General features: G+C 41.4%; 1 protein-coding gene across 2 annotated transcripts in view; it reads left to right on the top strand.

The window, feature by feature from the left end:
- The first annotated feature begins 581 nt into the window (after nt 1–581).
- The window catches only part of LOC144522431 (excitatory amino acid transporter 2-like), a 31,313-nt gene continuing 4,664 nt past the window's right edge, over nt 582–27,230 (top strand). Inside the window, exons 1-10 of one of the 2 annotated variants that reach the window (XM_078257502.1) lie at nt 582–963; nt 19,380–19,519; nt 21,281–21,433; nt 21,810–22,060; nt 22,483–22,630; nt 23,148–23,274; nt 23,478–23,711; nt 23,800–23,994; nt 26,075–26,209; nt 26,368–26,644. In XM_078257502.1, the coding sequence (XP_078113628.1) occupies nt 19,390–19,519; nt 21,281–21,433; nt 21,810–22,060; nt 22,483–22,630; nt 23,148–23,274; nt 23,478–23,711; nt 23,800–23,994; nt 26,075–26,209; nt 26,368–26,644 (1,650 nt within the window). In that variant the 5' untranslated portion in view covers nt 582–963; nt 19,380–19,389. The remainder of the gene's footprint in view (nt 964–19,379; nt 19,520–21,280; nt 21,434–21,809; nt 22,061–22,482; nt 22,631–23,147; nt 23,275–23,477; nt 23,712–23,799; nt 23,995–26,074; nt 26,210–26,367; nt 26,645–27,230) is intronic. The other variant, XM_078257503.1, reaches the window with a different exon arrangement.

Raw genomic sequence — 27,230 nt, 5'->3', positions numbered from 1 at the left:
CCATGATTTTTTCTTTTGTCCTCTTCTTTGTCCTCAACCTCACATGACTACCATAAATGGCCAGAAAAGACTTATGGTTGCCACGTTTTGTCACTCTGAGTCACTAGTAAAGCAAAAAAAAGGTGGGCATATCTACTGATCTGAGTCAAAATTGTCCCTCTCCTCCATGGTTTGGACTAGCATTATTCATATATCTTGTGCTTTTTTTTTTTGCAGTTCACAGGTATCTATCAATTCTCAAAGAAATGTGTACTTCAGTTTAAGTTGTGTAACTAACTGACTGACTGATTTTCTGTTGAATTGCAATCATATAAGTTAGACCTGCAGTAGCCTACATGATATACAGATTAGAAAGACGCTGCAGGATGCATGGACATCTGATGGACTTTAATGAGTTTCAGCCTGCACTCTCTAGCAACAAAATAAAGGTCATAAAACATCAAAGCCAGAGCAATGGGGCTGAGAGGCTGAGAACCTGCAGTACACCCTCTGCATGTTAATGCATGATTTGACTTAACTGAAGAAAAAAAAAAAAAGGTTGAACAGGTTTTGCAAGAACTTGGATATGTTTGTAAACCAGGGTGTGTTTGACATAGTGGCTGAGAAAGACAAAGACATAAAGAGAGAGAAGGGTACGTTATAGGCTACATCCTCAACCAACGGGAGTTGCTATTCCCATGCTGAAGAGACAAAGAGGGGGGAAACGGGCGGAGGTGGGTGGGGGAGTCCTAAAGCGCCGAAGAGTGAGGTGAGGCAGAGCTCATTCAGTGGGATCGTTGAGCTGCGGAGCTCAACTCGGATTTAACGAACAGAAAACCCCTCCGTTTGGTGTGAGAAGCGCTCCTGTCCTGGACCGCTGTGCGCCCTGCAGATCGCTGTGGCTCAACACCTCTGAGGCGGATACGGAAAGATCCTGCAAGGGGGCAAGACCAAAAACTTTTTTCATCGTGGTTTTCAATAAAGGTAAGATGCTGTTTTGTTTTTGTTTTAGCTTGCAAACAGGATCAATGCACACGCAATGGTGGAGACGATGAGGAGATGCATGGCTTGTCTTGATCGTGATTTATAGCTTCATTTGTTGTTTACCATCACAGCAAGTCACGGGTAAATGTAATGAATTGCTTTAATCGAGAAATGACTGCATGCTTGTAAACCATTTAAGAATACAAGAAAACACCAGAAGATCTCCCTAAAATTAACTTTTGGATTTGTTTCTTTGTGCAATATTCGTATTTCATAGATTGGCTACTCATTGATAAGCCATAGAGGTGTCCCGGAGCGCTGCTCATTACATTACATTACATTTCATTAGCCTATATTTTGAATAAAAGAGATGCCTTTACTCACATTTTTATTCGGGTTTCACAAAGTACTACCTCAGACGTGCATGCATCAAATACAAGTGGAATTGATATGCTGTAGATGCATGGTAAGTTGACCGTTATGCCCTGCCAGTTACAGTTACAACACTGGGAACAATTCGAATGTGTCTGTTTGACAGCTAAACGAGAAATTGATTTCAGCGCTATTGATACAATCTCCAGGACAAACCGGTTTCTTGAATCTCAGGCTATGTGCTTGTGTGTGTTTCCTCGTGCCCAAAGCAGCATTATCTTAACTAAAGTGAAGAGTTCCACTTGACAAAACGCACAACATCTTCCTGTTGGATGTTTCAAAAGAAAAACAAGTTGCTTTGAACTGAATTATCCCATAGATTATAACTTTAAGCTTCATAGAAACAGTTGAGACGTCCACTCCATTTACAACTACCCTGTGCCATTTCTTGGCAACTTGATGAGTGCAATAAATCTTAGTTAGACACCAGATGCGACTAACATTTACCTCTCTGCTTCGGCATAGCCTATAGTGGTTTTGATTATAAATCAGTCAACAAGTTATAGCCTGAGTTCACAAAGTGTCTCTGCTGTAACACGTTTGTTAAAAAAAACGTCTGCATTGTGATTTGCAGTGTTTCCTCGAAAATAATTTATAGCCTATATGGGCCTCAGGGAAGAGACAGAGGATATTGCATATTTTATTTGCACAGTGCTTATGCAATGGAGTAGTCCATGGCATTCCCTGTGTCCACTACCTCAGGTTTGTTTGTTTTTTTCATTATAAGAGAGTTATACAGCACGAGAAAGAATCCTTACTATCGCCGCCCACCTCTTGAGCCAATCGTTGCAGTCCATTCCCTCTTTCATATTAACACTCTCTCACACACACACACACACACACACACACACACACACACACACACACACACACACACACACACAATTTTTCAATTGCACCATCAATGTCACCATGGAAACCAACTCTCATGGCACCCTCAGTTGATCGCCATCAGGATTACTCTTGGCTTGCCACTGAAAAACGTGTACAGGGGGTGTTTGTGCGATGAGCCTGTCAATTGCATGTTGATGTATGAAAACTGGAGAGGAGGTGGTGCCGTGCTCTCTCTGACTAGAGATCATTGTATGTGTTGGGTTTTTAATGGGCGTGCTGTCTTCCACTGGTGGTCCTGGTCAGAGGAACTGGCCGTATCGTGTGCATTGTGTGGCAGGGCTGGGATCTGAAGAGGCCTTGGCCTTCAGTGTAATTGCTTGGAGAATCTCTAAAGGAAAGTGTCCATGCAGCTAATGCGTTTTGTCCTTTTCCCAGAGGCTGCTCTCTAAACTACTGTACTGTGGCATTTGCTGCCTTACATGAATGAGCACAACATACATTCAACAGAAGCTCATACATGCTGAAAGGCTGTTTGGGTCCGTTATGCACATATTTTGCATTAGTTCACAAAGAAGAACGTCATTAGTGTAACGGAATTTATGCAGAGACAAAATATAGATATATATATATAGATGAAATTTTTATATTATTTATTTATTATTATTATATAGATAAAATAATAGAAACAAATGATTTCCTGGGTGTTTATGTCTAGCTGTATGCTGTTCTAGGAAACATATTCTGTTTAATATTCTTTTGTTGTTTTATGTTATTCGCGACATTTAAATAGACTGCATTAATTAAAATAAATGCAGCATTATATGAATTCTCTCTGGGTTACTTGAAATTCCTGTTTAGACATAATAAGATTTAACATCCAAGTCTCTCATTAAGGAGACACCTTTAAATCTAAATGAATTGTGTGATGTCATTTTGTAGCTGTGTTTGTTATAGTTAACAATTTATGTTTATTACAACCTGTTTTTTCTTTTTTTCTTTCTAAAAACGAATGATCAAAAGTCCATCATGGAAGTGTCAACCCTGAGCATAAATGCATCCAAGTAATCATGCGTGCATACATGCACAAGACAACATACAGAGGCAATCCCACGCCCAGACAAAACCCTGCAGCGTCGCTGATCTCCCACTGGAAGTGAAACGAGTTAAAAATCATATTTCTTGAAATCTGTTATGTTAGCCATCTGTGAAGACGTTACTTTAATTAGGGTAGACATCGCTCGCCCGCGGTACTAAGGGCAGAGAAGATTTTTGCATGAACATGTGTTTGTTAGTTGCTGTTCTACTGTGAGGTTTACACATCCATACAGTTAGGGGGAGGTTAGTTGGTGACATATGCAAGCCAGGTTTAAATAACAGAGAAAGGAAAAGGAAGTAACAGCACACCGGTCAAAAAATCTATGTGCTACCTGATAGCTTCTTCATTGACTGGTCTTTACTGTGGAAGTTAAGTTTTACCAATCAACCTCAACGGTTTTACGGATTGATTAAAGTAGTCGGCTGTGCTTGAGAAAAAATGAGAGGACAATCTACTGGATGGATAATATGGTCTTGTTTTTATAGCGCAAATTAGCTATAATTTTATATAACACCTGAGAACTTACAGAGCAAGCAGGCAGCAGATAGTGCTGGACTATTTTCCTTGCTGCCTTCATATTTTGTACAATGTATAATGTTTGTTTTTACAATGTATAATGTTCTTCAGTTCAGTTTAGCGCCTAAGAAAAGCAATGAAACCCTGAGAACAATGTGGAAACGCTCAAGTTTCTGCCAGACAAACTGAGATTTTACACTGCCAGAAGTGTTAGATAGAGTGGGAGAGTGGCTTTAAAATGTGGGAGGGACAGAAAGAGAAACAAGATGGGGAGGACAGACAGTAAAATATTGAACTCTCTCTTTGGATGAAAAGAGAACAGCCAAAGGATGGAGTGACCGAGTGATGTAAACGGTGGGGTTGTTTCTCCCACGCAAGGACACAAGGACGTAAAAAGGGCCACGCAAGCAGCCAGAAGATGGAGCATATGTTACCTGTCTGTGGCTGGCCAAGTGAAACCTCTTCTCTCGCTGCTGCCTGGTGAAGCTGCAGAGAAAAGGAAGGGTGAGAAAAATAGAGAGTGAGGAAAGGGAGGCGGGGAACATGCTGGGAAAAGTGGAGGAATGAAAAAAAAGGAAGAGAAAAGGACAGTACAACTGGGGTGAAAAAGAGAAGGAGGAGAGGCAACAGGTGAAACAGACACCAATATTCAGACAGCCACAGAGATGTGTATGTGTGTGGTTGTGGGTCTCCATTCACGGAACTTCTCTGTGGTCTTGTTGGCAGTCTGTGGCATCGAGTGCTTGAGTAATCCTCCTGGGAACACGCTGAAGCTGCCAAAGTACCATCCAGCTCCTCTTTTCACTCGTTACCACCCTCATGCTCGTCTATCTCTGTCTCTCTTTTTCTCACTTTCTCAATACTCCTTTTATTTCTTCCCTTAGCTGTTTCATTCATTTCGGTCCTTCCTAATTGCCTTAATATCATCCAATTTCATTTGTTTCTGCACTTGATTTTCCCCGTATTCCTTTGCTTTTCAGGCCTTGAATTCCGATTTATCTCCTCCTTATCACGTTACTCTTGGTGTGAATCTTCCTAATATGTGGGATTCATGCTCTTTTTCTTTTTAAGTCTTGCCTATAGAATCAGTGTTTCGGTTCTCAGAGAGCAGAACAGAGTGAGGCCTTTCCCATGGGTTAACCAAACAAAGAGCCTGGTTCCCTTCACTTCTGTATGACTGCACAGGAACAGAAACACAGGCATTCACTAGCGAGTCTGCTGCTGGGCGGCAAAACGATAGATCTCCGCTGGCCATGGTCAAGGCTTTTCTTCAGTTTCGCTATGAGACTGCAGCGTTCATTAAACTGCCCATATAGTCTGTGTTGATGTGTAACGGATGGAACATCACCTCCAAAAGTGGAACCATGTGTGTTTGTCATTTAGCAAAAATATGGTGAATACAGATGATTTAGTTGGGTTGAGTTGACTTTGTTACCACAACACATGTTTTCAGGAACTTGCCTTGGTGAGCTCGTGTGTGGAGGACAGACATGGCAATGTTCCCCTTGCATATTAAAAAAAACAATCATTTAATAAAACACATTCAAATAGACAAAATAGTATTTATTTCAAAGATAGGATGAAAAGAAAATATTCCTTAATTGGTTGTCAGATGGAGCTATCTTTGGTTTACACCATTGCTCTTTGAACCTTATGCCTCAACACACAGACAGTAATATCTCAATATAAGACAATTAAGCAGCAAGAAATGTTCACTTGAGATATATTATAAATGTTTGAACGTTTCAAATACTGGACGCTTGACTCTACATAAACATAAGACCATTTCAAATATACTTAGAAAATATAAATAGTTATAGTTTCTGTTTAACTTATCCTGTAGGAGCTGCTCTTGCTGCTTTTCTCCTCACATCCTTCCTTTATAGAGTCAAGTTTTTTTTATGACAGTTTCAGAATGTATGAAATATTCCTTAAAGTACCAACGGTTTACAATTCAACAGCCAAATATGTTATGTATATAAAAATACACAAAATACACAAAATATCTTAAATAAGAAAATAAAGACAAGAAAACAATGAGCCGAAAACAAAATATACTACTACTCTGGGATTTATCACGTGTGTGCTTTGCAAGCAATCAGATTGCTTTATATGTATTGTATTATTCAAATATCAGAAGTTTTATTATAATTAGATGTTATTTACTTTCTAGAACTTTCTAGTACTTTGTGTAAAAGTGAAGTAAAACATTTTGAGGTACAAAAGGCTGTGTAGCCAGTACAAACACCATGTGGGAATTTTTAGTTTGGTCTCATCTGGTCAGAGCCCACCCGTGTACGAATTGCTTACAGATTCCACAAGTTGAACAAATTTGGACTTACTTAAACTGGTTAATAGCACATTGTTCTGCTCCAATGGTCTCCAATATTTCAATCTTCATTCCTCCTTTTCAAAAGGACTCAACAGAACACATTAACATTTCCATACTGGGCGGGGGTCAGTGTTTACTGTGGTACAGTAAAGGCCTCATCCCACCCAAGCCCTTCACCACTGCCACTGTCCTCCTTCTCCTCCCCGAAAACCCCAAACCACCCACATCCCATTGGCACCTGCTACATCGGAATTCAGGTCAGCAGAGGGAGTCATGAAATTGCTCTGAGAGTGATTGGTAAAGAGGAGAGGGGGCTAAACGGGGTGGGACCATTTCTCTTGGCACCATAGGTCTTGGCACCAAAGACCATGCCATTGAGAACAATCAGTCCATTATGGGCAACAAAAGAATCATAATCAAAGCGCATTAAGTGATTCGCTCAAAACAAATAGAAGACTTCATTTGAACATTTGTCACAAGATGCATTCTGACAGATTCAGACTGGTTGTCAGATGGAGCTATCTTTGGTTTACACCATTGCTCTTTGAACCTTATGCCTCAACACACAGACAGTAATATCTCAATATAAGACAATTAAGCAGCAAGAAATGTTCACTTGAGATATATTATAAATGTTTGAACGTTTCAAATACTGGACATTTGACTCTACATAAACATAAGACCATTTCAAATATACTTAGAAAATATAAATAGTTATAGTTTCTGTTTAACTTATGCTGTAAGAGCTGCTCTTGCTGCTTTTCTCCTCACATCCTTCCTTTATAGAGTTAAGTTTTTTTTATGACAGTTTCAGAATGAGGATAATGGGAGGATCAGTAAATGGGGAATAAAAAGGGAGAGGATGAATAAACATGACTAATGAATAAACAAAAGGATTTGAGGATGCCTAGAGTTTCTGTATGGTGAGAAAGATGTATCTAGATACCATTTTCACATTTGATCCTCCTGCCATTAGTAATGACCTGACCAGGAACACAGAAACGTTATGTAATAAAGTTAATCTAAGTAAAACTAGTGTCATTGCCCTTCACCCACTACCCCTCCCCATCTCACCCACCTTCCTCTTCCTTTGCCGCTTTTTACTATTCCACAAATCCTCAATTAAGTACGTAATGGGCCTCTGAGGCAGGTTTGTGTGCTTCTTTGTTCAGCTCTGGGTGATCGGCCGGCATTAATGTTCCCCTTGAGTATGTAAATAGCCTGAGCTGTGGGAGCGCAGAGCAGAGCTGCCACTTGTCCACTTAATCGCGGAGAGTTCCATCACTTTCAGACATTTTAGGGAGCCAACACAGGGCATGCATGAGAACTTCGGGACCAAATACAATGCTCACACTCGGAGGAGTAACCTCAGCACCCATGTCCACCTCCCACTTCTTCCGGGAACCCCCTTTTGCTCTCCCTCACTCAGGACCCTTTACCCTCACCCCCTCTCCCCAAAACAGCCCTCACCCCTCCTACTTCAAAGACCCCCGACCAATCCTCCCTCTGCATGGGTGCTGCTCCCCACTGCTCAGCCTATCCCATCCCGACGAGCCCAGCTGATAGACCCTACAGTCTAGTTTTGTTTACCTCACCCACTTGTCCAGCGGAACACACAACAACCCCTTCATTGCATGTTTGTCAGCCCGCTTTTCAGAACTAAAAGAGGAGAGAAAGAGGTGGGGGGTTACAAAAACAAAAACGAAGGAAACAATTAAATTGCCCCTCCTCCCCATGAACCCTGTGCTAGCGGTTTCCCAGCTCTAGAGTCTGTTAACTAACTTGGAGGGCTGTAAAGTGGCCCATTATTCTAGTAGGGGTGGCGTGTTCCAAGAGTGGCTTGCCTCAATGGCTGATGAACACAGAGAGGGTTTTGTTTCAGGGTTTTGGCTCACCACATTATGCACTGGTTAATTAGGAGCTACATCTCTCTATATATCTATCTATCTATCTATCTATCTATCTATCTATCTATCTATATCCATCTGAGAAAGAGAAAAGCTCATATTGTCAAAGTTTTATGTCAAGTTGAATTCATTAAGATTTATTTTACACACTGTACACTGTACAGAATCGTTCTGTATCCAAACTGAACTTGACATCACCGGGAATCCTGGCTCCTCTTACTGTATAGTGGTAGAGGATTACAGTGAACCAGGATTTCAGGGAATTTGTGTTGTATGCTTTAAATCTTGACTTAAGGGGGTTTACCATCCTCCGAGCACCCTAAGATGAATGTGCTCTGGGGATTTGGCTGTGACTGGGATGAAACAGTGGAAATGTGTTAAAAAAAGCTTTTCCCCAGAGCTTCTGATAATGATTGACTGTGACTATAGGCAGGCTGTCATAATTAGGTGATGGAAACAGCCGAAGCGAGCGCATTCGCTCTCAATGGCATTCCAGTGCTGCGTGTGACTGAAGAAATATTTACATAGCTTGATAAAGTGTGCAGCGATTAATGACGTGGAAAGAAAAACAATAAAGTGAGGAGCAGCAGAGGTCCCTCTGTGGCTTTTCATGTGTAACAACAGTCAGTAATAGATTATTTAAGCTCTTATTTTTAAAGCATTTAAGGGACAGGGTTAGGGTTAGGGTCATGTGTATACGTACATGTGGTTCTGAAAGAACAGTGTCAGTGAAGGGGTCCTGAAAGGAAAGCAGGCTGGCAGTGTTAGAAGTCGAGTTAGGTTTATAGCACAAGCTGAACTTTTGCTTTTCTAAAAGGGTGAAAAAAATTAATTGTTTAAAGACAAACCAAACATATTTCTTGGATCCCTTTCAGTCTTTATTTGTGCAGATTTATTTTATGATGTTTTCGCTTCACGCATCATTGGATTTGTTGTTTAAAATTCAGTTTGCTGCACTAAAACAGTTGGCAAACACTCAGGCTCACACCAGGTTTTTCATACTCCACATGTTTGTTAGTAACCCGTGTGCTTCGGTGCCTAGATACAAGACCACGGTTCCAGATATCAGCCTCTGCTGAAAATGTGTTTTCTGTCAGACATGCATAGCAGATGAATGTGATGTTTGATGTGATAGCAATGGCATGTCGTATATGTGTGAGTGAGAGAGAAGGAGAAAGAAAAACAGAGAAAAGGAGGGAAAGATGTGAAGGAGAGAGTGTAATGCACATTGTAGAATGAGAGTGTAAGAGACTGTCAGCTCCGTCACACTTCCGTGCTTTCCTGATATGCTTCCCCGTCGTTTTCTGGTCATCCTTGATGTGATGTGCTTTCCTCAGTGTGATACACAGACAGAGAGTGTTGCAATTAGAAAAAAGAACACAATGCATATAAGGACCTTATAGAAATGTGCATACGATAACATCACTATAGGCCATGTCTAAATATGTTTCAACATCTGTTTACAGTAATAAGCATCGCATGGCAGGAATTTCTGTTGGTTGTATAGAGAGCAGCCAGTGCAGTATGTGACTGCAAGATTTACAGTATACAGTTACTATGCTTTTAGTACTTTTGTTTAAGGTGCACTGTACTGGGAATAATTCAATTCAATTCAATTTTATTTATAGTGTCAAATCATAACAGGAATTATCTCAGGACACTTTACAGATAGAGTAGGTCTAGACCACACTCTATAATTTCCAAGGACTCAACAATTCCAGTGATTCCCCCAAGAGCATGCATGAATGCGTAAGTGCGACAGTGGCAAGGAAAAACTCCCTTTTAGGAAGAAACCTCGGACAAACCCAGGCTCTTGGTAGGCGGTGTCTGACGGTGCCGGTTGGGGGTATGATGAACAATGGCAATAATAGTCACAATAAAGATATTGTAATAGTTATAATAGTTCATGGTGTGTATAGAACATTGTTTACCTGCAGTAAACAGTTAACTGCAAATATGAACCTGAAAACTCTAAAAGGTTGCTTCCCTTGTTGACATTAGGTTTTCTTTTAACTGTATAGATCTTCAACTTGTCTTGTTCTTCACCTGACCTAACACACCCTATAACCACTAAAACGTCCATTGAATATCAGCCTGTGTGTGTGTGTGTGTGTGTGTGTGTGTGTGTGTGTGTGTGTGTGTGTGTGTGTGTGTGTGTGTGTGTGTGTGTGTGTGTGTGTGTGTGTGTGTGTGTGTGTGTGTGTGTGCGTGTGTGTGTGTGTGCGTGCAGGAATGCCCTTTCTGACCATCACTGCAGGGTGGTGTGAGGAGAGTGGGAGCATGGTCACTTCTGCAGGCTACGCTCCGCCCCTACAGGCTCCTGTGTTTAATTAGTGAGAGAACATCCATCCTCCTTAGCCCTCTTATTGGCAAATCCTTAGTGAGACAGTAACTCCCTGTATCTCGAATACCACAGGACTAGACCAACTGAGATTTATGGCCACAGACAGTCTGTGTGTGCGCACATGCTTGCATTTACATGTATTGTACTTGTACACAAAATGTAAGTGAGAGCGGGGTTAGACAGTGAGAGTAAGTGCACGTATCGTCAACGCATATTTATATTTGAGAGTGTGGCAGGTGAGTCTAGTGATGTATGAGATGTGATTTGTGCACTAATCCCATTTCCCAGCTGCCCAACACAGATGTCAGCTTTTCATGTATCCACAGATAACCTGATAACACAGAAGCCACTCATATACTGTTTATGTAGAGGTATGCTCCATCTCATTCTCCACTTCAATTGATTGCTTTCATCTGACCTTTGTCCAATCTGTTTGCCATTCCGTTCCTTTGTCTCCATCCTTACCTTCATCAGCCACACCTTCCCTTTTCTACCCTCCCCCTTTTTTCCTTCACCCTTCCCCCATACATTGTTACACATCTATCTTTATGTGGCATTCTTGCCATTTCACTCTTCCCACCCTTCCCTCTTTCTACTCTCTCTCTTTGCCTATCACCCCCTTCTCAGCAATGTAGCGGGTATACCATAGCAGTGATTGTAGTAGGGGGTGGGGTGGTCCTGCCTTACTGGCAGATTTAATGAGCTCCTGTGGGGATCGGACCAAAGCCATCAAAAGCTGTGTGCTGCTATATCGGCAGCTCTGTTAAACAGATGCGCCTTTGCTAATGATAGTAGCATTGCTTCATATGCAGCAGCCATAAACACAGGAGCGGCTTTAGGAACAAAGAGATGAGTTTGTCTGCATTAGGTGTGCAGCCCCTCATCGGATAGAGGAGGTCATAGGGAGGTACAGTGGGAAAATCTCACGTGACTATGGATGATCTTCTTTTCTCCACTGACCTTTCATCTGTGCAGCTTTAGGCAAAGATGGGGGCTGGGCTAGGAGATACTGGACGGGCAGTAACAAAATCCTTTTGGTTGCAGCTTTGAAGGACACCACTGAAAGAACATGATGGAGGAATGACTGAGGGTTATACAAGCTGAGACATGTAATATGAATGTCAGAGAGTTGCTAACTTTAAATGCAACAAAAAAGAGACCTAAAGGCAGAGAAGGAAAGACGTGTGGGAATGAGTATTTCTTAATGATTTAATATCCAACTGTAGCTCCGGCTGTGAGTGGGTTGTGGTTGGATTGGATGCCATCAAACTAAATCTCTCTGCAGACATTATCCAGATAATTGGGAATCACCCAATTCAGCCCTATGACAACCACTCCCCAGCATAATGGAGCTGTTTGCACATAATTATAGTGGGACTGGTCACATCTGAGAGACCTATGCAGACTACAACACCAGCCTCAGGATTCCCAGAGGCTCTCTCTAATGACTGCCTCATTATGGACACAAAGAGTTGTGCCAAACAAAGGGAAATCTTAGAGGATGCTGAGGGACAGACACATACAGTATGGTTCAATCATGCGTTGCCAGGGTGCACCCTGATTGTAAAATAGGATGACAATAAGGTGATGAAAGCATACAAAGTTACAGTTGTAAGCATTTACCAAATTGCTGCACATGATGGACAGTAACCAAAAAGGAGATGTGTGTTCTTCAGTAGAATTGTTACAGAAAGGCACACAGACTTTGCTCACAGAGGCCAGTGTGTGTGTGTGTGTGTGTGTGTGTGTGTGTGTGTGTGTGTGTGTGTGTGTGTGTGTGTGTGTGTGTGTGTGTGTGTGTGTGTAAATTCCTGTGAAGCGATATCGCCATCTGTCTACAGTTTATAGAATATTGTTACATGCTGATTATTTGACAACAGTGGTACGTATGACTTGTGAGGACTAGCTTCAATGCCTGAATGCCGCTTGCTAACCTTACAGTATGATCACTTAGGATCAGTTGTGGTATCAGCAGCTCCTTTAGCACTACAGCTTACGTAGATCGACCTGAGTTGAGGGCTGAGGCTGTGTCACTGACCGTGGTACTGAAGGCCTGCCCTGCTACTCCATATCTGTTTGGAAGGGTTAACCTCCCAAACACATCAATGGTAGCCCTTTATAATCACCCAAAGTGAGGTATTAAACAGATCAATAGTAGATAATACATAGTCAGTAATGAAGTATTTACAACTGCAGCTAAAATACAAATATAATATGTTGAATTTAATGGTGCAATTGCTGATGACTGTAAGGGCCTGATTCTGTCGACATATTATACTGCAAGAGAGTGTTTTCCAACAAATGCTTTAACAACTGTTAATATTTCCTTTGTTCTGCTCCATTTAAGCAAAAATAGAGACTGTAAATGGGCACAATGTTTGGTATTACTGATTTATTTCCGTTAGAATCAGTTCTTTGCTCTCCAGCTATTTTATTCAGTCCAAAAACCAGTGAGAGGCAGCATGGAATTGACTTGAGTGAATATCAGCAAATATCTGCTTCATTCAATGTGCAGTTCATTTGACTGTGTGCCTCTTTCTGTCTTTGATCAGACTGTACTCTCGCTGCAAGGTTCACTTGGAAGTAGTTCAAGACAGCTTTCAAGTGGACCACTGAGTGACTCTGCACACCTTACATTTGTTTGGGGTCAGTCTCTTACATGTCAATTAACCATATCAAGACGATAAAGAGTCTGGCTCCCTTCCACTGATATTGCCTGTAATATTTTATATATTAACACCAAGGTTTGACCAAATATGTTGTTTGCTTTTGATGAGTAGATTCAGAAATGGTGGAGATATGTGAATATTTGCAGACAGTGGACACAAATACATTTCTAAGGGATGAATTGACTGAGAAACTGGTAGGTCAATTACCTTTAGGCAATTGTATATTGGGAATAACAGGATTATTGATTGTGGTTTGGTATTTGGGGTTGAATCTACACAAAGCTTTAAGGCAGCTTCCCGATGGGAAAGTTTTTTGTCATGGTTACTCTACTCATTTAAGATAATGTGTCTTAGCAAGCAGCACTCTTAGAGGGCCCTCTGTGTTTTGTTTTGCTACTGAAGAACAGTAGGTTACACTGCTGATGGAATAAACCAGATTTGCATGACAGTCCACACATCTCTCTATCACTATCTATCACTGAATGCATCCATCCCGACAACCATCTAGGAAAACATAATTGAGAGGTGTAGAGTGTTAAATCTTCCCTTTCTTCAGATGCTGAATTTATCTCCCACTTTCTATGCACAGCACAACCTGAAGTGTTTGCTGAGAGCTTCATTTTGGAGGGAGGGGGCTTTTTCACAGCTCCTAGGCAGCCAGTATGTGTGAGCCCATTTCTTCCCACTGCATGGCAAGTGGTTGTGAGGCCCCGGGGGGACCAGATATATCCGGAGCCTGGCCCAGCTCCAGTTGTCTTTACCTCACAGTATATTGTGATGCTCCAGTCATGAGAACGGGCATCGGGCCCCTCGAGAGCCCAGTGGGAAACTTGTATTCTCATTTACATCTTCCTCTGTGCTATTGCATGAATCGCAACAAGCTGAAATTCAGACGAGTATGACTGTGCAACTGGTCCCTAATGCAAACATGTTAATTATTATGTAATCTGCTAATCTTTCAAGCAAGCTGTATCCCATCTTTATATGGTGTGTGTGCAGGCTATGTGTTTGTATGCGGGGTGTGTGTGTGTGTGTGTGTGTGTGTGTGTGTGTGTGTGTGGCAATGAGCTTCCTCTTTCCCCTTTATCCCCTTCCCTTTAAGCCGCAGAGTGTTGCTAGGACAACCCCTCGTGGTCCTTGCTGCATCGCAGCGGCCCTCAATGCCAGCACTCAGAGAACCTCCTCGCACTGGGAAGGCAGCATAAAATCGGGATAATCGCCGTCGATTATGGGACACAATGGGCTGGCGTTTCTGAAAGAGTCATTCATCCTGAAAAAAAGAGACTGCGGAGGGGGTAAGAGAAAGGGGTGCCTTGGTCCCTCCGCTGCTCTCCCACGGTGGGCACAGGCATGACATCAGTGGCCTGAAAGAACTGGCATTCTGGACATGCCCACTGCCACCCCCCCTCCCCTCTATACCCTTATACCCCCTCCTATTTGAACCCCCCTCCCTTCTTTTCTCGCCCCTGCCAGTTTGGATGCAGCGCTTGGCCGGGCGAGTCGGGGCCACTGCTGCTGTTTGCGTGTGAAACAAAGCCCCACAGAAGGAAGAGAGAGGAAGCAGAGAGCTTCACATGGTACCAGCCAAAAGCAGGGATGGCTGCCTCAGCCTTCCCCTCATAGGCCCCTCTTTTGGCTGAGAGGTGCTGGTGTGACCCCAGTACCCCCTTCTCCCCTAGTGTCCCTCTCTTGTAACCCCTTCTTCTCTGTCCGCTCTCATCCTGAAAATACTCGCTCTTTGCTGAGAGGGCCTTTTCAATCAATATGACATGTCAAGAGATTTAGGATGAGTGATTTCTCATGACACAACCTTTGCCGACAGGGGATGGGATTCCTCTGGCTTTTGTTGTGCAGTTGGTCATTTGTTTGAAGAGGAAATAGCTTTCCAACACATTTCTCTAATTAGAATAATGTGATACTGCTTAATACGATGTGAAGTCCCATGCTGCTGGGAGACTGGAGGGAAATCAGCATGACACCATGCTCACATGAATCACGTTGGTCATTTGTGCTTTGGAGTTCAACACTTGGAGTTTTGTTGAATAGTGGGACACATAAATCTATATTTTGGAATGTGTGGATCAGAATCTTTAAAGACCCATTTTTAAACGATTATTTATCAAGGTTAAATACGGTGTAAATATATATATATATATATACATATATATATATATATATATATATATATATATATATATATATATATATATATATTGATCATATCTTTGAATCTAATGATTTGGGCCTTGTTGTCTGTGACGTAACAATTTTACAGAAATCTAACATAGGCTCTTGAACCACTGTGGCTCTAGAGTGACATAATATGTCATAGGGTAAACAATAGCCTCTCATCTGCTGTCCATCAGAATGACCTCAAATCTGCCAACCGGGAACATTATGACATTCAATCTTCCATCCATCTTTCCTTTGTTGTTTATTCCTCTTTAAGCAAAAGAGCTACTTACAAAGTACCACTGTCTACATTGTGCCATTAGCAGGCATCGTCAGCAGGCACTCATCTTCAGCAGCCTGGCCTTTCCCTCGCTATCCCATGTAGCTGGATGAGTCTGGGAGAGTGCTCTAGGGGGGGATTACAGTGTCCAGGGAATTGAGGGTCCCTGAGGGATTTGACTCTTAAGCTCACATATTGACTCCACCCTCTACTTATTCGTTTTAGTTTTTTAAAAATGTATTTCTAGGTATGTTGGATGTGTGTGTGTGTGTGTGTGTGTGTGTGTGTGTGTGTGTGTGTGTGTGTGTGTGTGTGTGTGTGTGTGTGTGTGTGTGTGTGTGTGTGTGTGTGCCTTGGTGTGTAGCTGGTTGTGGGTGGTGGTGGAGTCAGGGGGTGGGGGCTGATGGGGGTTTGCAGACTTCAGGATGGGGCAATTCAGGCTGCTGTGGCTGTGACTGGGTCTGTCGTCTGGGCTGTGTTGACTCGCTCCTCTCTGGATGCTTTGGAAGAGCTGGTGGACAGCTGAGAGCTGCTAGCTGTCAGCAGAGCTCTGGTGTTTTCAGCCGCCTGCTGTACCTGGGACCTTACCTGCTGACATCTGGCAACAGTTTTGGATGGAGCAGTCGTGATCCTACTAACGGTTTCTTGTGCTGATTCACTCTTAATTACCAAAGGCTGGAGATTTGATCCTGGTCAATGTATATAGCACTTACCTCAACTCCAACAGAAATGAAGTAAGTACTCACATCCCATTTACAGTTGTAGGCATAAGAGTTCTTAACTCTTCTTATTGAATCAATGCAAGCATTTTTATTTTTATGTAAGCGTTAACAGTAAACATGAAATGCTGTTTGTTAATTTTAGAAAGTACATAGCTATATAAAGTATAGTATATCAGCAAAAACTAAAAGACAATACGATTTAAAACATTTTGACATCTTTCAGTTTAGATTGTATATCAGCTGGGTTGTCACAGGGTTTGTTTTATTAAGACTGTCATTATTCTTCATGGCTTTATGGTCTTGTAATGCAATTAATCTGTGTAAGCCCTCGGCTAAGATTAACTGGTTTATAAGAGGATTCCATTAGAGACTGAGGAGAAGAAACTGTGTGTGTGTGTGTGTGTGTGTGTGTGTGTGTGTGTGTGTGTGTGTGTGTGTGTGTGTGTGTGTGTGTGTGAGTCATGACTTTTGAATTATGAAGTTCCACCAATTTCACAAGTAGCTATTAACATCTTTTTGGCTTTCTTTTTTTATAGTCACAGTTTCTAAAAGAAGCATCTCAGACCCATTTAACTCAATGGATCCTAAAAAACTACAAAGCTTTATATCTCTTTATGGCAGAGACAATTAATTCTAAACTCATAGCATATATATATATATCAAAGCTAACATTATGTACAGCAAGGAGAATTTTCCACTAAGTAAAATAATTCTGTAGCATTAAAAAACACTTACTGATGTGAAATGAAATGACAGTTCTCTGCTGTAGTTGATTACTCTTTGCTGTAGATTTTTCGTTTTCATCTATCACTGGGTCGCACAAGCCCACTCTCCCATCTGTCTCTGACGTGGTGAGAGAAGTGCTAATTAGAGGATCATGACAGAATAATATCCGACCTTGTGATGTCCAACGGCTGCTTCCTCTCTCTCCTATTGCTAAAAATAATGAAAGAGAGAGAAAAGAGGGGGCAATTCAATTAACAGCACTCATAACTCTTATGGAATGGGATTACATGGTAATGCCCATTTTTCAGGGTTTTATTCCTGGGGTTTTACTAATTCATTCAGCTATAATCTGAAGAATGAAATAATGATGGCTACAGTTTGTCTGCTGTTTGCATGTATTTGCTGTATTTCACACTTCACTTTGAAATTAATAAGAGGAGACAGGATGGGTCCATCTGTGTGCCTGGAAGCTGACCAGGTGGTCTTCCTATAGCGACGCTTACAAAGCAGCAATACACAAAGCTGGGGGAGGTGTGTGTGTGTGTGTGTGTGTGTGTGTGTGTGTGTGTGTGTGTGTGTGTGTGTGTGTGTGTGTGAGAGAGAGTCTGTGTATGTGTGTGTGTCCATATGGAATTATTAGCAACTAACTTACACAACAACAATAACACCATAAAGAGCCTTTGTTGGCGAGGAAGTTTTCCAAACGCTGCCTATTGATTGGAGCTCCCCGTCTTGCCTTTGATCAAGTTTAGACTTTGAAAAGAAAAACTTGACAGCCAACATGATTAATTTCTATGAAGTGTTCTGACTTCATAGTAGACCGCCAGGGGAGGGTGTGAGGACAAAAACATTCACTTCACCATTGAGGCTTCCATTTGTGAGTTTTAGGCCATGAACCCTAGGGGTGGGGTAAAAGGTCAGAGTCACATATTTCTTCTTTGCTTTTCTTTGTAATGCCATCATCACAGCAGGCATTTCCATTGGCTTATTGGAGATGAATAGGAACACAGAGACATTTTTATTTCCTCTTACACAAAAAAACGTCAAACCATGCAACACAATTTTATAGATTATCCCTGTGATTTGTTGAGGAGAAGATGAATATAAAGCTCTGGCAGAGTTATTGAACACCTGCCTAACTTGCATGTGACAGGCACAGCTCTATTCTACGTTCACACTTCGCCGGGACTGCAGGAAGCTGCTCTGTGCTGCCTGTGATGGGAAATCACCTTTTCATTCAAATAGGGTGCGTGACCAAGGCCCCTAGTCCTGCTATTGTATTTGAGGCTTTTTGTGTTTCTAAATTTATTGTCACACAATCATAACTGAGAGAGAGAATCTATCGAGGGGGTATACGTCTTAACATACATTTATTGCTTAATTTGCTCCTCTTCTCTGTAATTCATCAAACTTTTTCACTGTCAAATGGGCATCTGTTTCCCTTTTTATTACTGTCTTAAGTGGATGTCTAAATACACTCACTAGGGGATTTTAGTCTCTGGTTGTCAACACTGTAAAACACCCTATACAGTTTTTAATTAAAAATCATAATGGCATGATTATATATATAAAATTACAATAAATAATAATAATAAAAAATAAAAATAAATGACAATAAAAAATATTGTATAAAATTACAATTCAAATATATATACATATATATAAAATATATATATATATAAATATATATATACATATATATATAATTAATATATTAATATATAATATATATAACATTACAATCCATATATATATATATATATATATATATATGGATTGTAATTTTCCATAGTTTCCATAATATAACTGGGTTTGAAACTTGTTTTCAGAATATGAGTATGAATATGATTCTTTTTCAGAATTTTAAATTCATGCCATTTCTTTATGCATGATACGGTAAAAAACTATCCTGGAATCTATTACAGTCAGTCAAGTTGCATAATGTACACATGCCTGTAAAAAAAAAAAACAGTTATTATTTTATCAAAATACAGAACTTCTTTACATAAATCCTTTTAATAAATTGACTTGAGATGCTATGTGCCTGAAGTATCGCCCCCCTGCAACTTGACTAACAGCAGCTTGTAGTCAGCTTCCATCTGTTGGATGCTATAGTAACCAGTTTTGGAGTGACAGCTTGAATGCTTAACATTTTTCATAATATACTGTTTTCTTTTTAAATAGAGATATATTTTCAGAGACATCATGCACATCCAGTCAACACAATGCCTTGTTCTTTCTCAGAGTGACCACACCTGATAGAACATAACCACATGATACACTGTCTAGTGATTTATGCTGTAGAGCCAGTAGTGTGTTTTTAAAGGGGTTCAGCTTGATGCATTTTGTAAATAACAGTTGCACTTGTTCTTTCTCTCTGTCACAGTGCCAACAGTATGCCTAAACAAGTTGAGGTGAGGATGCACGAGAGTCACCTGGAGCCCATTGAGGCCAGGCCTCAGTCCAAATGTGCCAACATCTGCTCCAAGATGTTCAAGAACCTTCTGCTCACACTCACCGTCCTCGGTAAGTCCTCGTCGCCAGCGTATTTTTTTCCTTCTTTCTTCCTTAGGTATCTAAAAAAAAGCAGGGCACGCTGAAGATGGGCAGCAACCACCACTGAGCTCAGTGTTCTGTTAACCCAGAGCTTGATTATGTAGCTTCCTCCTTATGCTCCTTCCTCGACAGTAAGATGACTGTGTGTCCTGACCTTCCCCTGCTCCGTGCCACCTGTTGCTGTCAAACGATCTGTGCAGCACTGGACATCCAAACTCTGGATGGTGCATGAAAAATATTGTGTTTATAGCGGTGGCTCACTTAATGAAAAGAGGAAAGGGCACAAAAGTAGTCATGCAATTTCTGGTTGTAGGCCTTGAATAGGAATTGTATTTAATCAGCATTCAATATCATTTATACGTTGGTGTGCCTGACAGCTATGTGGTCCCTTCCAATCTTATTTGCTATAAGCATAGGCTGTGAACCTGGTAAAACTGTATGAACTCATATATGTGTGTGTAAATTTAATTTAGCCATGCGTGTGCCTGTCTATCTGTATCCTGCTTGCATGGATGTGTCTTTGTGTGAGCATGTGTAATGTGTACATCTCACCTCACTTGGCAGGACTCTCGCAAAGCAAGTGAGCCAGCATGATCATTGATCATCTGTCACTTGGCAGATTAGAGCTTGGATGGGAACTTGCAAATGGGCCAAAGAGAAGGCACAGGAAATCAAGTGCCATCCAAAACCATTGGTTATGCAGAATCCACAGGATGCTGTAAGACTGGAGGATGGATTGAAGAACAGAGGAAAGCTTAAGATAAAAAAAAAAAAAAAAAACTGGAGGGCTTTTGATTCCAGTGTGTGTTATTAAACAACGTCTCGGCCTGTGTGATCTTTGGCAGTGGTGTGGTAGCAGAGGAAGTGCAGCTCCGGGGTGGCATGGCAGAGTTTTGTGTGGCCTGAGATGGCCAGACACAACCAACAACCAGGCCTGGTACTGTAGGCTGGGCTGCAGGGGGGTTAGAGCACACTGAGGTCATGTTTACTTTCAGGGGCAGAAACACTGTGGCAGGAAAAGAACTGTTAGTGGGAAGTGGCATATGTCAAGGATCAACAGTGGCTTTGTTAAGGAGGGGCTGATCTTTCAAATGACAGATTTCAGGCTTTTAGAGACTGGAGTGGAGGCCTAAAGATATGTAAGGTAGCAAAGAACCCACTGGATGGCAGAAATATCCCAGTGAGGAATCAGGAGGTTTGTGGATATCCACTACCTATCTTTTCTCCCTTTTATTGAATCATTGTGTTAGTCTCTTTTACTTGCCCTGCCACAAAGTAAGAAAACAAAATCTCAAAAACATTTAGGGTTTTCAGAGATTACAGATGCTTCACCAGGGAAGCTGACATGCTGCCTCCTCCCTACTGCTTCAAAGAGATCTCATCTTAATCCTCCATGGGCTTTACTCTCTCTCAGCAGGTGTCCGTTTTATCCTCTCAACCCACTGTCCTCTTTAAGCATGTAACAGACAACTGAGTTGACATGACAGGAATCAGTTATTAAGGCTTCTTTAAGGAAACAATAATTAGTTATTTCATAGATTATATCTGAGATCTTCCTATTTGGCACATAATACACCCATAAGAAATTAATGTAATGTTTAATGTTTTTTTATGTTTTTATTCACTTGTAATGTTTAATTTTCTTCTCTCTGACTTCATTTCTGATTTTCGTCTATTTTGCCATCACACACTCTTGCAGTTTACTCACTCATACTCCTCCTTGCACTTCAGGTGTGATCTTGGGAGCTGTATCAGGGATGTTGCTTCGTGTCGCCTCCCCGATCCACCCAGATATTGTCATGGTGATTGCTTTTCCCGGAGACATCCTGATGAGAATGCTGAAGATGTTGATCCTGCCTCTCATCATCTCCAGTTTAATCACAGGTGCAGTGTGACTAATTACTAATTGCAAATACATATATTATTACAAGAATATTAGATATTTTAAACATTTTACTGCTGTGTTTGCATTGCAGCACATGTGCAGTTGAGTTTGATTACAAGGGAAAATAAATACATTTTTCATTTACACCTTTCACTGCTGTAATACTAAAAATAGACACAAGGGAAAAGCCCTGTTATTGCTGTAATTCCTAATCAGAAAACCATAATTGACATTATTCTATAAAATACACCATAACGCAAGCCCCCAATGGTCTTTGCATCTGGTTTTCATGGCCTGCAGTATTAGGTCAACATTTCCACTCAATAAGTCCAAGCAATTACCAGGTAAACACAATCTTGCTTGTTTTGTCTGTAGGTCTGGCCGGTTTGGATGCCAAATCCAGCGGTCGCCTTGGCACCAGAGCAATGGTCTATTACATGACCACCACTATTATTGCTGCTGTCTTGGGAGTCATCCTGGTGTTAGTCATCCACCCTGGCAACCCCAAACTGAAGGAGCATCTGGGCGAGGGCGAGAAAAACGATGATGTGTCCAGCTTAGATGCCTTCTTTGATCTGATCAGAAACTTATTCCCAGAGAACCTGGTGCAGGCCTGTTTCCAACAGGTAATGGAGGATGAAGATAACAAGTTAATACACATGATTTAATGCTGCCATTTGACTGTCAGTGCAGGTGCTAGATGCTTAGAAAGTCTGTGATATCTGAAAGTCACTGTTAGTCTTGGATGACTGGCATCACTTAATATGGAATATCATGTGTAGCCCATTATCTAGTTAGAGAGACTCACAAGCTTGTATGTCTGGAAATAGGTAGGTTTGTACAGAAAAATAATCCTTTGACTGACTTAATATAGTTTAGGGTTTAATAACAGAGAAATCTAAATGCACAATGGATTGTGAAGACTCAAATTTGCAAACATGATTTTCAAACAGAAGGTGCCACTGGGAAACACGGAGGATCATATCTGATTCCAGTAGCCTATTGGTCATCAAACTCATAACTAGTATCATTTCTTCCTTTAACTCAGATCCAGACCGTCACAAAGAAGGTAGAGGTGGTCATTGAGGAGGATGTCAATGCCACCACCATGGAGGGCCTGGTGGCTAACATTACCAAGGATCCTCAGTTCATTGTCAAAAAGTCCCTGCAGTTCAAAAGTGGCATGAATGTTCTGGGTATGTAACCATCCGAAAACATGTACAGTGTATGTACAATTAACATTGAACATGACTAAGCTGTGAGGCTGTACTTTGGCACAGTGGTGCTTTAAGCTAAATGCTAATATAAGCGTGCTTACATGCTCACAATGACAGTGCTAACATGCTGATGTTTAGAAGGGATAATGTTTTGCATGTTCACCATCTTAGTTTAGCATGTTAGCTTGCTAACATTAGCTTATTAGCACACTATGTCATGGCAGTTCATCCAATTGTTGTTCAGATATTTAAGCATGGCCCAAAGTGGTGGACCAACCAACCAGCATTGCTGTCAGCATGGCTAAAAATAAAAGCAATATTTACATTATTACATTTACAGAGTTTCACAGTAGAAAACATCTGAACAAACTGAGTGTTTTTTGGCTGTAAATGTAAAACTTTTCATCTCCTAAAAATAATCCCCTCATGTGGTAGTCATCTCACCTGTCCACACTGGTATTTCAAAGTTTGATACATTTATGATTTTCTGTCACAGGTCTGATTGGTTTCTTTATTGCATTTGGCATCTGCATGGGCAAGATGGGAGAGAAGGCCAGACTCATGCTTGAATTCTTCAGTATCCTCAATGAGATAGTGATGAAACTTGTCATCTGTATCATGTGGTTAGTATCACTAAAGAATCTCATTGAATCATTTTGAAACTCAATTATTTTGGGTCAGAAATAACTGTTAATGCCAAGTTATTTCTCCAGTCATTACAGCATTTGAGAAGATCAAGCTATTTGAAACAGGATTTGTGTCTTGGCAAAGTCTGTGTCTTCTGTATTTAAAGTAGCTATTACCTAAAGCTTTTTCATCTCGTCAGGTACTCTCCCTTTGGCATTGCCTGTCTCATCTGTGGTAAGATCATCTCCATCAAGGACCTGGAGGTGGTGGGCAGGCAGCTGGGTATGTACATGGTGACTGTGATTATTGGCCTCATCATCCACGGAGCAATCTTCCTGCCCGCTATCTACTTTGCTATTGTCAGAAAAAACCCCTTCACCTTCTTCCTGGGCATCTTCCAGGCCTGGATCACTGCCCTGGGGACAGCCTCCAGGTCAGCATAAACATAAGTGGATAGTTGTTTCTTGGAATTTATACAGTGATACAAAGTATAACCTACCTTCTTCTGCTTTTCCCTCCAGTGCTGGTACACTGCCTGTCACCTTCCGTTGTCTGGAGGAAAACTTAGGTATTGACAAGAGAGTCACTCGTTTTGTGCTCCCAGTCGGTGCCACCATCAACATGGATGGCACTGCTCTGTATGAGGCGGTTGCAGCCATCTTCATCGCCCAAATGAACGGCATCGTACTTGACCCTGGTCAGATTGTCACTGTCAGGTCAGGAAACACTCATCATAGTTTATCCTTGTACTTTAAACATATATATTATTAGTTGATGTCATTTGCACTGCTAAAAGCCTATATATGAAATATCAATATCATCTATCTATAAATTGCAGGAACGTCTGTCTGTCTGTGTGTATGTCTGTGTGTTATGCGCATATCTCTCGAACCGTTAGTTCGATGGATTTCAAACAGTTGTCTTGCTACGGGCACAGGTAAGTGCAGTGCCAAGTTTGACGTTGTTTGGATTAGAAATGCATAAGATATCGTTAAATATATATTAGTAAAAGAAGCACACATTGGCTTTTGCTGCTCTAGCCGCTGGCCACTCCCCCTCTCACACTGCACACTGACTGAGCACAGCGCAGGACCAGACACAGAGAGGGTCGAAGAAGGAAGCGGAGCTTTGGCAGCTAAAATGTGACATACACCTCAGACCCACAAAAATGTGCAAAGTAGCACTACTTCGGACTTTCTTTGACTTTGAATAAACAAACGACAATTCCCGAATTTAGGGACGTTTCAGAATCCCACACATGCAAAGCACAACCAGCTACTGTGGTAGCTGGTTGTGCTTTGGGCAGACAGAGTGTGATGCCACTCATAGACAGGCTACTAGACACTGTTTTTGGTGTGTTTGGTGGGAAGGTAACCTGCACGCGACTGTTGTGGGGAATAAGGTTGGTGGAAAAAAAAGGCGCTACGCTTTTCCGTGTCTATTTATTCGCTAAGAGGAAACCCATTTGCCAACACTATATATCAAACAAAAGCCAGACACTATATAGTATTAAGATGGTGTGAGCCTACATTCACCACTTCTAACCAGAGGCATAATATAACGTAATCTCGGAGATTATTCCTTCACAGCGCTGTGCAATGCGAGAAAATCTCAGAGCTGAACCGGGCAGACACAGCACTTTTCATTAGACTCACCCCGGGTTAATTAAGTCTACTGCTAACTAATAACATTACCGTCGCCAACATACCCACGCCAATCAAATCCCCTACTTCACCTTTAACTGTCAAGCCACTACCTGTATGGAAAGGAACACCTCTGCTGAAATGTTAAATTCGTTAACAATCATACGACATGAGACAACACCGTCTCTCTCTCTCTCTCTCTCTCTCTCTCTCTCTCTCTCTCTCTCTCTCTCTCTCTCTCTCGCTCTCTGCACACACACAGTCCTGTTCTGGTGGTTGATTAACGCAGATATGTGCTGATTAGCTCTCACAACGGGCCAGGTGGGTAGCGCACTGCCATGAGTCCATGAGGCTAATTTTGTGATTACATTCTGAATCTGCAACGTTCTCTGTCAGGTAAATCAGTAAGTTAGTAGTAGTAGTAGTAGTAATTGTGAAAATGCTGAAACCTTCCATTATATTTCAACAATCCCTGTATGATAAAAGGCTTCTTAATTGGACTCAAATTTGACTGCACACAGAAGTCAGACTGTGGTTCAAGAAAAGCTATTCTTACCAGTAACATAACAGTAATAATTGTAATTCCCACTATTAAAAGAAGGTTTGAATGGAGCCCTGATGATACACAGTTAGCTCTTAATAAATCAGGACAAACACAGCAGCCGCGTACAGGAGTTTAGCAGTGAAACGAAGAAGCAACTTCAGAGAAGACATTTTCAGTGGAGAAAATGAAACCACCAGGAGGAAGCTACAACATGTGCCAGTGTCGTGCCTAATGCTAAGCAGTCGACAAACACCAACCAAGTATATGTAACTATCTTTCCCCAAACGCTCTTCTGTTAATAGAGTCAATGATGGACGAACTTAAGCTTGACATTTACAGGGCACATCAATTCACGAAACCCTCAAATTAAACATGCCGTCTGTTACATTTAAACCTCTCTTCATGTGCGAAGGAGGACCCACTCTGGGGCTCTTCAGCTGCTGCTCTCCATACAAGTGTCATAGAGAATAAATGTCTCCATCTGTAGCTATATGGTGTAGCGATTTCATGTGCATTGGTGTCTGAGCAGGGTCGGTTGTGAACGATGTGGTTATGTGAAGTAGGTTTGGAGCATGTGATTGAGTGCTGCTTTGCTCTGTCTTCATCCAGCCTGACAGCCACCCTGGCCAGTGTTGGAGCGGCCAGTATTCCCAGTGCCGGCCTGGTGACTATGCTCTTGATCCTGACCGCTGTAGGCCTGCCAACCCAAGACATCAGTCTGCTGGTTGCTGTTGACTGGCTGCTGTAAGTTTGACAAGACAAAAACATATAGTTTTTTCCCTTTGCTTCTACATTAGGTTTTTGTTTGTCATGCATCTGGAAAATCCACCTTGTATGGTTTCCTCATTTGATGATTTGAAGTGTAGCAAACCATGTTTTTACCCTGGTTTCTCCCTCATCAGGGATCGATTCAGGACATCGGTGAACGTGGTGGGTGACTCCTACGGTGCAGGCATCGTGTACCACCTCTCAAAAGCTGAGCTTGAGGAGCTGGATGCACAAGCGGCCAAATCAGACGACATTGAAATGATGACGAAGACCCAATCTTATTACGATGACATGAAGAACCACCGCGAAAACAATTCCAACCAGTGCGTCTTAACCTCTACCGCTACCGTTAGCACAACCTCTACCGCTACCGCCACTGCTAACAATTCTGTCGTAGTAGATGAATGCAAGGTACAATTAATGCTTTCCGACATAGAGACTTCTATATAACCCTCTTGTTGCATGCTCACCTTGCACGTTTGCTTGACTGAGGAACAACAGATGCATGTGTACGTATGTATTTTCTTTTTCTGGAATAGCAACTTTTGTGTTGAACGAACATCCAACAATTTAAAGCGCTCTTGCCAAAAGTTTTTTTTAATTACACAAACTAAAAAAAACTATTTAAGTTCAGTGCGTGTAAATGAGAAATCCTGTTCTATAATTATCTATCTATGATCTGATGACTGTAACCTGTCGGGCTCTCTCATTTAAAAGGCAGAGCCTGAGGAATTATTTAGCAGCCCTCTCATCTATCAAAAGTTCACACTATATCCGTTTTCCAAAAAACAAAACGCCTCAATAAAATAATGTTTTCCCTTTTATATAATCATTTTCAATCATTTTCCTTTTGTTCAGTTTAATGTCCAGTGTGGTAACTTCTGTTTTATTTTAAAATGGAGGCGATTTTAATTGTTTGAGTTTTATTTCCAAAGGTTCACCCTTCCATGTAGGATTTTAAATGAGAGGGAAAATGTTACAGCTAATTAGCAGTTCA

Source organism: Sander vitreus, chromosome 8 (assembly GCF_031162955.1).
Source record: "Sander vitreus isolate 19-12246 chromosome 8, sanVit1, whole genome shotgun sequence".
NCBI lineage: Eukaryota > Metazoa > Chordata > Actinopteri > Perciformes > Percidae > Sander > Sander vitreus.
Note: the sequence above shows the minus strand (reverse complement) of the source record. Positions and strands in the feature narration are given on the sequence as shown.